Below are 12,479 nucleotides of genomic sequence, written 5' to 3'. Positions count from 1 at the left end.
ATACTCTCCATCGCCCACCGCAGCGCTTCTACCTCTGAATGCAAGGCTGATTCACGTCGAGGGAAGTTTTTTGTCCCCATAAGCTGACTATTCCCAGAGCTATCCATCAGTGTCCATCCACATCCACTAAAGTTAGCTGAAAGTGTCCAAGAACCATCTAATAAACAAATATTTCCCAAGCATACGGCTTGGGGTTCCTCATTTATAGTGTCTTGTGATACTGTTTGTACCACTTCATTAGCCTCAAACCATGCATGGCATTCACTTTCAGCATGTCTAACTAGTTCCAGAGGATCTCTATCTATTCCCCTGAAGAGTTTTTCATTCCTAGCCTTCCAAATGTACCATATTATCCAGGGATAAGGATCCCTGTCTTGCTCTGGCTCCATGATACTATTTTTCCTCCAGAATAGATAATCCATGTTTGTGTAGACGCTCGATACCGGAAAAATATTTGGGCACGTCGGAGTTGAAGATAAAGACCATACTTGACGGGCTGGTGGGCATTCAAAGATTGCATGTGTGACAGTCTCCTCTGCTTCTCCACATCTTGGGCAGTAATTGTCACACCTCATATTGCGTCTAACTAAATTCCTCGTTACTGCCACATGACCAGTTAACAACTGCCACATAAGATGACATATCTTCGTAGGGGCCTTCAATTTCCACGCAAAGGCCTGGAGCTTTGTAATACTTGGCTCCAAAATTTCTTTCTCCTCTGTTAACTTTAATAAATTCTGCGCCCGTGATTCTTTCTGATAGTGTGTATAGTTAATGATACATTAGTATCATCTAAATATGTGGTTATATGCTAATATATATATATACCTGGTGTAGGTGTCAATCATTCTTTTAGCAAAATTCATTTCGTTTGCGTTTGATTTGGTATTTATCGAAATATGTTAATTATGAAAACCTGAAAAAATATTTATATTTTTGTAGTGGCCTAATATCAACACAAGGCTGTGAACCATAAACTTCACACAATACAACTCGCCATCTGCCAACAAAAGCTGTAAAATCGACACCCGTCCACACGGCGAGATATATATAAGATCTAGAAATGAACAAGAATGCGCAAAACCCCACGGCGCTAATAACCACAAGTAACCAGTAAAAAGTAATCGAGATGTGCTCTGTTCAGAGAACTGTTGAACGAGCTGTTTCCACCGTCTCCTCCAGTGACCAAACCAATCACAAAGATAAGTAAGCTGCTCAACAAGCTTCCTACCCCTAATGAACTTAAGTAAAGCGCAAGACGGATACTTCTCAGCCCGGTAGGATCTTGCTGAGCATCATGAGAATGACTTATGTGTTGGAGGATCGAACTTTGATTGTTCTCTCTTACCAGTTTCCGGATTGGGTCATGGGCCCATTAGGCAGGAAGACACCACCGATTACTGTGACAACAACATCAGACATACCTATCCTGCTGAGTGTCCGGGAATGATTCAGAAAGCTAACCCTGGCTGTGACCACCGGAGCTCATTCCGTTGCTAAGACCATCATTAACCACAGTCTCTTAACTGGGATTCTTAGCTTCAGATAAGAGACGGTTCTTTATTTTTCTTAGATTTTAATTAAGAAAAGTTAAGAACCGTCTATTAAATAAGAGATATAAGAGCCGTTTCTTAGCCGAAAAGTATGTAGAAAAACAAAAAGTGTCAAATCATGAGTTAACAACCATGACTAAGAGACCGGGGTTAATGATGTCCTAAGTACAACTTCAATCGTCGAGACAATTTATTGTCGAGCGAAGAGCTTTTGTAGTTATGGATTCCCGATAGAAATCAATTTTTTTGTTTCGCCGGGAATCCGTTTGAAATTTCTAATGTATTCCTGACAAAATTATATATATATATATTTCCATCAACAACATCGGGAATTTCGACAGATTCTTGATGAATATAATTTCTTTTGTTTTCGTTGCGAATTCGTCAAGAATTCGGGATTCCCAATGGAAGTCAATTTTTTTGTTTCCATCGGGAGTACGTTTGTTCGGGAATTTCTTACGGAGTCTGGACAAGAGTCAATTTTTTGTTGCCGTCAAGAATCTGTCCGGAATTTCTGACGAATTTCTGATGAAAGTCAATTTTTTCTATCAAAAACTCGTTGGGAATTTTCGACGAATTTCCGGCGGAAGTCAATTTTTTGGTTTTGTCATGATTTTTTTCCGTCAGGAATCACTTTATTTTCTTGTAGTGATAACTATCGATCTAGTATTATTAATGTAAAATTTATTTTTAATTATATAATAAATTATAAATTATAATTATTAAGGGTTTCATTGATTTTAAGAGCTCTAACTTTTAACGTGAGAGATTAAATGCAAAATATCACTTCAAAAATAATAGTATAGATATAAACATATTTATGTATATATATATATGTATATTGTAGTTTTTATAATTTAGTAATTATTATTTTAATTTTTTTGTAATAGTCACGTTTTAGCTATGAACAAAATTGTGACTACACATTAATTTAGTCACATTTTTTTGTGTGTCTATTTCTTGACTAAATTAGTCATGAATTATACGTGAGGTGACTAGTTTAGTCAGAAAAAAATCACAAGGAAAAGTTATCACGATCGTATAAACACGTTTATTCGTGACTTTTCGTGGCTATATCAACATCTAGTCAGGGAATAACTACTTTAGCACGTAAATTTATGTAACTATATCTACTAGTGTATGTCTCTAATATAACATCTGGCCTAGACATCTGGTCCTGTCACAAAATAGTAGTATATAAACGTGTGTAATATAGTGTGTGCGGTAAATACAATTCTTACCTATCTATCTCTCATCATATTATCAATACCCATAAAGACATAAAGTAAAGATGTACAAAAATCAACCCCTTGTCGAAGGTGTGTGCGGTGATAGCTTGGCTGGCGGTGGAGGATATACTCCTGTCAAGTGTCAAGTCCGGCTAGTCTGCTTTTCATGAGTTGTTGTAGGTCACAAAAATCGTGGCAAGTAACATGAACTTATTAATGAGACTGAGCTTTGCAACCCATAATAATTCGTATCGATTTTTGGAGCTGAACCACAAAGGAGACATGAGGCGGGATATCTAAACGCAGCTTGGGACTTGGGAGACGATCACGCGGATTAGATATATAGAATTCACGCGTATTAAGTTTACGATGGCTGTGGAAGTCTCATTGGTAGTTTGACTAAGAGTTTATTAATGTTTACACAAAAAAAATTGGATTTCAAATCAAAAAAAAAATCAGAATTATGTAAATTAAGAGAGAAAAAACTTACAAAAAATCTTGAGCATAACTCAAAAAGTAGCATAATTGTAATAGCATAATATTTATCCAGCGCTTAAAAAAAAACTAACGGTGGTTTTTCCAAATGTAGAGATTAGGATTATGCTCCAATAATTAAATATTATTTGTTGAGGAATACTAATTACTAAACGTGTGAGTTTGAGTTAGTGATTGCTTGAAGTACATTTATTTTGATGAAAGCTTTTTAACAAAGGCTTTTTAATTGAATACAACTTTATATTTATTACAAAAATCATAATTATATATAGGTGTTAATGTGAAAGCCCAATGATTATATATCTCTATTATTAAAAGAGAAGTACCAATATAAATTACCCCTTAGTTTTCAAAGTTATTTACATTTGAATGCCACTGAAATAATAAATTTACCTACCTTTTAATATTCTTGTCTTTTATAGTTTAATTAATGCATTTTCCTAAAATAAAGTATAACAAATTATGTTTATTTATTTAAAAAATGTTTCCTATAATCTAGGTAAACAATAAATTATACTTAATCAATGTCAAAAATATAACAAGATTTTATTATTACGGGGGTGATTATTTTTATTTTGGTATATTAACGACGTCTAAAAAACATAAAAGTGTTATAAAAATACATAATATAAACCACAAAATTTTAAATAAAATATTAAATTATTTAATCGTATAAATCAAATATAAAAACAGATAATCATTTTATTTTACATTAAAATTTTGATCCATAAAAAATACATTTGCACGAACACACGAGTTATATTTTAAAAATATGGTTGTAACAGTTGACGGGTCAAAAAAATAAAATAAAATTATTCATTATAAATTCTAAAATGATTGTGTTTAGAAATATATTAAATAATTATTTAGTATATATATATATATATAAATTTTAAAAACATATATTACCATTTATATAAGATAAATATTTTTTTTTGCAAACCAAAAATGAATACTCGCGCGAATGCGCGGGTCAAGCTCTAGTCTAATCTATTAAAAGAGAAGTACACATTGAAACTAACCCTTAAACTTGCACAATATTTACAGCTTAGTGCCATTGAAATAATTAAATGAACCTACTTTTAAGTAATCTTTGTCTTTTCCAGAACTAATGAAGTAATAATTACTCCTAATTTTATGCTTTCCATGTTTTTTTTAAAATTAATAAAACATTTCCTAAATTAAATTCACAATCAATTAAATATAAATCTTTTAACTTATCTATATAATATTAATATTATAAACATTCATAAATATCAATAATATACACAAAATATTTATGTAACAAGATAAATTACATTTTTGTCTCATTCTCTCCCACAATTCACGTTACTCTTCTTATTTTTTGAACAAATTCTTCTTCTTACCTATATAAATATATTACATGCACCATTATAATTATTTACAAACTTAACATGTATATAAAATAATTTATTAGACATTTTCATAAAATTTTGATCCACAAAAAAAACAAAATAAAACATTTGAATAGATGCAAGGATCATATTCTAAAAATGGTGGTAATACAATTGACGGTTTACAAGATAATAAAATTTAAAAATATAAACTATGAAATTATTATGCTTATAAATTTTATTAAATAATTATTTAACACATGTAAAATTTTAAAATACATATTATCACTTAGATAAAATAAATATTTATTTACAAAAATAAAATCAAACATCTGCAAGGTCGTGGTTTAAATGTACACAAATTTAAACTCATTTATAATTTCTTATCGTTACATCAAATTTATATTTTTATTTTATTTTCAATCTTAATTTGTATATGTTCAAAATTTCATAGAATTTTAACGATCATTTTATTTTCTTACAAATATTATAACTAATGTTTCATTTATAAATAGCATACTAATTCATAGTTGTCTATTTTTATACTTTTTATTAAAAAAATTGTTAGCTATATATCTTAGACATGGATATTATTATATAAATTTTAGATTTTTTATATAATACCTAATATCGGTGATACGTTTTACGCTAAAATATAAAATTAAGTACAAATATAACATTTACATTTAAAAATGTGACTACATTAACAAATATATCATTAAATACAAACACAAATTAAATACTCGCGCGGTCGCGCGGGTCAAGGTCTAGTATGCGTTAATGCGAAAGCTCCATTGGTCCAATGGTCAATGGTTCATTAATGCTTCTACATCAAGAGATCTGAATTTCAGTTCCCTGAAAATGCAGAATTATGTTAATTAAGAAAAAAAAACTAACGAAACATCTGCAGTATGGCGTAAGGAGTACCGGCAAGCGTGGATCCTATAAAACGGTTCAGGTGATGCAGTCAGACGTGAATCCTCATACGGCAGATAGAATTGTCGGATGTAGAATCGTTTGTAATATTTTTCATAGTTGTAATAATATAATTATCCAATGTTAAAAAAATATAAGTGTCAATGTCATCTTATATTTATTTTCTCGTCTTTATAAACCTAATTATACCTTTAATTATCTTTATATATATAGACAACAAGTGTTTATGTTATCAACCACAAAAGTTGTTCGTATAATTAGTATTGGTATCCGTTTGATTTGTGAAAAATTCATATTTATCACCAAGTGATTGTTGGTTTAAAGTTGGTTCCTAAGAGCACCTTCATTAAATGGTTTTTGTTAAAATATTTTTAATTAAAATATTTCAAAAATATTTTGTTATGAAAAGTTAAGAAGATGAAATGTTGAGATACAAGTTCTGAGTAAGAACCTTTGAGATCATTTCTAGAAACTCACACAAAAAATGTCAGCCTGTAAGAGCATGGATTAACCTGAGTTCTTAATTTGGAGTTCTTAACTCATCATTTGACATTTTTTTTTATACTTTTCGGCTAAGAACCGGCTCTTATACTTCTTATTTAAGAGACAGTTCTTAGCTTTTCTTAATTAAAAGCTATGAAACGGTTTTTAGCCGAAGCTAAGAACCCCACCCTAAGAGTTCGGGTTTAAGTATTTCATTTTTTTTTTAAATTTAACTTTGTTAGTTAATAAAACCAACGTTAAAATAATACTACGTTATGGTTTAGATACTCGATTACAGGCTCTGACCATAGGTTGCTTAAAACTCGCCAAAAGTATGTTTCTGGATCTCTAATTCATTTTTCTCGGATTGCACACCTTTTGGCAATAACCCCTTCCCTACTTTGCTGGTAATTCTACAGTGTCCAGAATCAGACATGTTGCGTCAATTTTATAAATTGTAATATATAAAATGTACTATTGTTTAGAAAGAAAAATACACATATAGTTCGTGAACACACATTTAAAACGTTTTTGTTAGAACTCCAGTCGTGTTTCTTTGGCAGAAGAAAAGTATCGTGAATTTAATTCCCACCAAGCATCTATATCGTATTTTTTTATTTCTTTTCTAATTGATCGATATCATACTCGGTTGGTTGAGAGTTCTCATGGACCTCGGGTCAAGAATTTAGGCTACGTTTGCGAGATAACCATACTACAGGTTCTAGTTTTTGGCCTGAAATTATGTATAAAGGTTTTGGTTCATAAACTCTTGGTAAGAAAATATTTGGAAAACGAAAGAGAAAAAAAAATCAATTCCTGAAAATGAAAAAAAAAAATCAATTCATGATCGTCCTGAAAAAACCAAGCTTGGGATAAAATCCTTTTTTTTTTTTTACTGCAAACTTCGTTCATATAAGACTAGAAGTGGTGTCTTTTCTTATTTGTAAGAACTCTTGCTCGCCCTCCTCGGGCTCGGATGAGACATGCATGTTACATCAACCATAGAAAGCACGTCGTACCATTCTTATTTATAAGAAAAATATAGTACTGTACTACACATAGATATATACACTGTTCATGAGCATGCACAGATTAATTATCATTTTGTGGAAATTTCAGTCGTTCTTTTCTTTGATTTGCGGAAAAAAGTAGTTTGCCAATTTAATTCGGATCATTTAGATGTTTAGAAAATTATAAAAAAAATAAGTGACTTATGCCATTCCAACGTAAAACCATGATCTGATATTATTGCATGACAAGAGAAAATGATATTCTTTGATTTACGATCATTTTTTTTTTTTTGAACAGTGGCTTATCATGATTTTCTTCGACACAAACTATTGATTATTAGACCGAAAATTGAGATCCTATTTTCTATTGCATAATCATATTGATGCCAAATAATGTTCTAACTAGGATAAGACTTGCGTCTTGCGCATGGTAAAATTTATATAAAAGTTATTTAAGAAATATCGTATGGAAAAATAAAATTTATATTCTTGATCGAATTAATATTTTTGGTACTTAAACAATTTTTTTTTTTTAATTACAAAATTTGTTTACTGATGAGTTGATTCTATTTTTAAAAATATTTTAGGTCAAAAAATAATTTATTGCATAAGAGTCTAACGTTTAAGCCGAAGAATCTCAAGTCTACTATGTGGTTACAATGAAACTGTGTCAGCTTGGTGTTATATCATTATTTACCTTTTTAAAAGTTAATTATGGTTAAGAGAAATATATGTTCACGTGCCAATAGTATCTATCTTCAATATTTTTTTCTTTTTGTGTCATTCTTTTTATTTTGATTATTGCTCGATATAAATATTAAATTTTGAGTTTATTCTCATTTCGTTTCTTTTTGGCATGAGATTTAAAAATTGTTTAAGATTTAAAATTATTAAAGAGATATATACTTAGTCTAAGATCTGCGCCTTGTGCAGAAGAAATATTTTATATTTATTACTTTTATGTATTTTTGCATATTATGAAATAATAAAATAATAATTATATATCAAATAACTACGAAATAAATTTCTATTATGTAATAAATTGTTGTACACATATAAATCAAACGATCACTCTTATAAATTTTCAATTTTAGGGTAAATAAATCAAAGTAATTAGTTATATATCGTATATGATATATAATTAAATTTAAATGTTATTAACATAAATATATAGTATACTTTTAATATGGATATTTATTAAATGAGGTTTCTACTCATATGATTATATGATTCTTTGCATATTTGTGTAACAATATTTAACACTAACGATTTTATGTGGAATGTTTACTGATTTCAATAATTTATAATCATTCAAAAAAACAATGAAGATTTTAAAATTAAAATATTAACTTTTCAATATATGTTCAATGCAAATATCACAATATAAGTATGTATTTTCATATGATGTATAATTTAATTTAAACGATTTGAAATATATATTAACATAAACACCTATTAAATAAAATTATTTATTCATATAATTTTATAATCATTGTATTTTATTATAGAAATAAAATTAAACTTTCATCACAAAAATTTATGTGAGACTTTTAACAGTTTTAGCAATTTATACTCGTTTTGAAAAATTCAAAATAAAACATATACAAAAAATATAAATTTTTATTATATGATTAATGTAATTGTGCAATTTATTTTAATAATAAATAATTAAACAAAAATGATAAAAAGTAATTAGATTGTTAGACATCTTTATTATTTAAAATTATTAATTGTCATATATATCTTAATCACATTAGGTAATTCTGTATGTTTTATTTAAGGAAATAATATATAATAAATTTCAATTTGATAAATAAATAATTCATAATGAACATACTATATAATATAACATTCTCTAGCAATTTAATTTTGGACTAACAAAATTCTCAATTGATTCTCAAGCCGCAATGTAAGCAAAATTGATATTCTAATTAAATGACACTTAAGCACGACTCATTTTTAGTTAATACAAAATTGAGGTTATAACTTTTTAAATGTTTCTCAATTAATATATAGTAGATTTTTCGAGACAGTTATTAATGACTGAAGATTACAATAGAAAATGCAGTATAACGTCCTATATAAAATACTACGTGACATAAATTAATAATTTAAAAAAAAATTAAGTTCTGATCCAATTATTTTTTAGAGTAATATATCTATATAACTTAATAAAATATCACGATGTCGATGTTATTTAATTATAGAGCCTGTGTCTGTCTATAAAATGGATATAAATTTTGACATTTGCACCAAAAAGTGGTATATGTAGCAATGAAGTGTTACGCTAAAAGTCACGGTTGATGATTTTTGTGTTGTTAGTGTAAATACATCTTTTATAAAATTAAAACAAAATAATGACCAAAATATCGTTTTCTATGAAAACTCATGATAAAAATTATTCACAAACGATATACAAAATTTCGAGAGAATTTAAACGTTTTTATAAAGCTTAATATATAATATTGAACTGTTCAACGCCTTGAAATATTGATAGCTACGTGAGGCTTAGCATGTGTATATAAATCAACCATGCACTTTATGAAATTATTCATATAAACAGCCAAAAAAAAAGAAGATATGGCAATTGAGAAGCAAGTGATTGTTGGAGAGATACCGGTCAGCCCGTTTTCACGGCTGTTCAGCATGCCAGGCCTCGATTGCTTCAACATAGTCACCATTGGATTCAAAAACGAGGCCAGTCCATCAGCCTTTATAGAAGGCTTGAAGAATACTTTGCTCAACCATCCACGCTTCTCTTGCATACTAGTAATAACTCCATCCGCGACAGATAGATTTATAGATTTATTTTTGTTCCATATATATAACACATACGTCCATATTGATTAATATTTTTTTTTTGCAACGATATTTGTGCGGGACTTTTTTTTTTCCTTTTTTGCGCGGGACTTAAACATATTTGTTTATGTACAACTTTGTAGGAGACAGGTTCTGGTGAACACAAACCAAGATGGATTCCCACAAACGTAAACGTTAAAGATCATGTAGTTGTTCCGAATATAGATCCCACGATTGAAAACCCTGATCAATTTCTAGAGGATTATACATCAAATATGGTTTTTTCACCAATTGATGTGTGTAAACCGTTATGGGAGATACACATACTCAATATTAAAACATCAGATGCAGAATCTCTCCTTGTGGCGAGATTTCATCACTCCTTGGGTGATGGGATGTCACTTATGTCTCTTTTACTCGCTTGTAGTCGAAAAACAAGTGACCCAGGGGCATTACCCACTTTGGTTGCTCAAAAAAAGAGCAAAGTAACCAATGTTGTTTGGTGGTCGTTGGTTTCTCGTTTGTGGTTAATAATAAAACTAATGTTCAACACTGTTGTTGAAGTTTTCAAGTTTCTGCTCATTCTATGCTCCGTCCGTGACAACGCAACTCCTCTAATGGAGAAACCAAGGGCTACACTTACCCCTAACAAGTTCATTCACAGAGTCATTAGTTTGGACGATGTGAAAGTCGTGAAGAACGCAATGAATATGGTATGTTGATTGTTTTTTTTTTCTTTTTTTTTTTGTTAATTATACTTATTAATTGACTAAAACATGAGCGCAAAATTTTTCTGTCCTCACTTAATTAGACTGTGAATGATGTCATTCTTGGAATGGTGCAAGCTGGTCTTTCACGATATCTGAGTCAAAAATACGGTAAACCATTTATTTAATTTATAATTTATAATATTATCGCAAGTTGTATTTATTAACGTTTAATCTTAAATTGCTTGCCATGGTCTTTTTCAAACAGACTCGGAAACAAATCCGAAGTTAAAGAAATCTCTAGAAAATATATGTCTTCGTGGTGTTGTATTCTTTAACCTAAGATCAAATAAGAAAATCGAGGTGCAAATTAAAAACATTTTGAAAACTTTCTAAGATATATATATATTATCACCTCAACGCCCTAATTAATTTTGCCTTGTCATATAAATAGGATCTTGCTAAAATGATGGAGAAAGGTTCGACGTCAAGATGGGGAAACTCAATCGGTTATGTTATGATTCCGCTATGGATGAAATCTGAAAATGATATATTTGAATACATCCGACGATCTAAAACTATTATGGATCGAAAAAAACTCTCTCTCGAACCTCTATTTTCCTATACGTTGTTCAAATTGACTGTGGAAGTTTTTGGATATAAGGTGAGTTTGTATATCATTCTTATTTCGATCATGTTTGATATATTATATGTGATGGTAAATTCAAACGGATTCATTTGGACGTGTGGGTGGATAACAGGCACTAAGAACTCTTGCAATGAGAATTTTTGGTCGCTCAACAGTCGTATTGTCAAATGTTGCCGGTCCGACCGAAGAAATAAGCCTTTTCGACCACCAAATATCTTATGTTGCCGCAAGTATATCTGGTTTTCCACAGGTATGACCCAAAAGGCAAATAATATATCCTTGATTTATTTTGCAAGTCTAGTAATTCTAAAATGGTCAAAAAGAAAAAAGAACGGATGTTAAACTAAATTTAAATAAAAAACGTTTTAAGAAATGACTGCAACTTGAGCTTAAAAGTTATTATAAAGTGATATTTATTTGGATGTTTAGTTATGTTTTCTGTAAGTTACCATTAATTGGGTTCGAACGAGAATGAAACCGCACATATAGACAAAACTAACACTGTGTTTTTATTGGACAAGGCGCTCATTGTCCACATAACAAGCTATGTAAACAAAGCTATCATCAATCTTGGAGTTGATCTCGACGTAATTCCAGACCCTCATCACCTTTGTGATCACATAGTCGAAGCTCTTCAGATTATGAAATCAGCTGTCGAAGAAGAAATTTCTGCCGATTTGGGCGTTTGAAACGAAATGTCTGATTATGCTTTTTGCGACAGTAAAAGTTCGACGTAGACATCTAAACGAACCTAGTCACAAAAAAGTCGCATCAGTTCTTCATTTCCTATGATACGAGTGTTTTCTATGTATAACTATTTAGTCTATTTTTCATTCATGTGTTATTTATAGCCGAACATTTATCATACCTTGCCATCTTATCTACGAGTGGGTGTAATATCTATTTCTACAGTTTGTATATTGATTATATGGATGAATAACTTACAATTCATTATACTCGTATTTATAGTTTTAAAATTCAGTATTCTAATTTTCCATTTAGAGTAAATTTTTGAATAATTCTTGGGTTCACCATTTAGGATGAATATCTAGGTTCACCACAGTCATAATAGTCAATATCTTATATGTTTTTGAAAAAAAAGTAATAGTAATTGCTGAAAAGGAAATATTTTTTTTTAATGTTGTTAACGCCGTGAGTAAAACCCTAAGCTCTAATCCTAGACACTAAACTCTAAACTCTACACCCTTAAATAAATTCTATATTCTTGGATAGATCATAAATCTTTGGATAAATCATGAATCT

General features: G+C 29.8%; 1 protein-coding gene across 2 annotated transcripts; it reads left to right on the top strand.

Moving 5' to 3' along the window:
* The first annotated feature begins 8,966 nt into the window (after positions 1–8,966).
* Positions 8,967–12,165, top strand: LOC106395773 (wax ester synthase/diacylglycerol acyltransferase 2-like). 2 transcript variants are annotated; one of them, XM_013836138.3, is made up of 7 exons: positions 9,405–9,830; positions 10,004–10,573; positions 10,672–10,738; positions 10,836–10,930; positions 11,022–11,231; positions 11,329–11,466; positions 11,738–12,165. In XM_013836138.3, the coding sequence occupies exons 1-7, from the start codon at positions 9,642–9,644 to the stop codon at positions 11,903–11,905; spliced, it is 1,437 nt and encodes a 478-aa protein (XP_013691592.2). In that variant the 5' UTR covers positions 9,405–9,641; the 3' UTR covers positions 11,906–12,165. The 2 variants fall into 2 exon arrangements, with proteins under 2 accessions (XP_048613200.1, XP_013691592.2); XM_048757243.1 differs by lacking the exon at positions 11,738–12,165 and having other exon boundaries at positions 8,967–9,830; positions 11,022–11,728.
* The last annotated feature ends 314 nt before the right edge of the window (positions 12,166–12,479 follow it).

The sequence above is a fragment of the Brassica napus genome, chromosome A2 (assembly GCF_020379485.1).
Source record: "Brassica napus cultivar Da-Ae chromosome A2, Da-Ae, whole genome shotgun sequence".
In the NCBI taxonomy this organism is placed as follows: domain Eukaryota; kingdom Viridiplantae; phylum Streptophyta; class Magnoliopsida; order Brassicales; family Brassicaceae; genus Brassica; species Brassica napus.
This window is presented reverse-complemented; position numbering and strand designations above follow the sequence as displayed.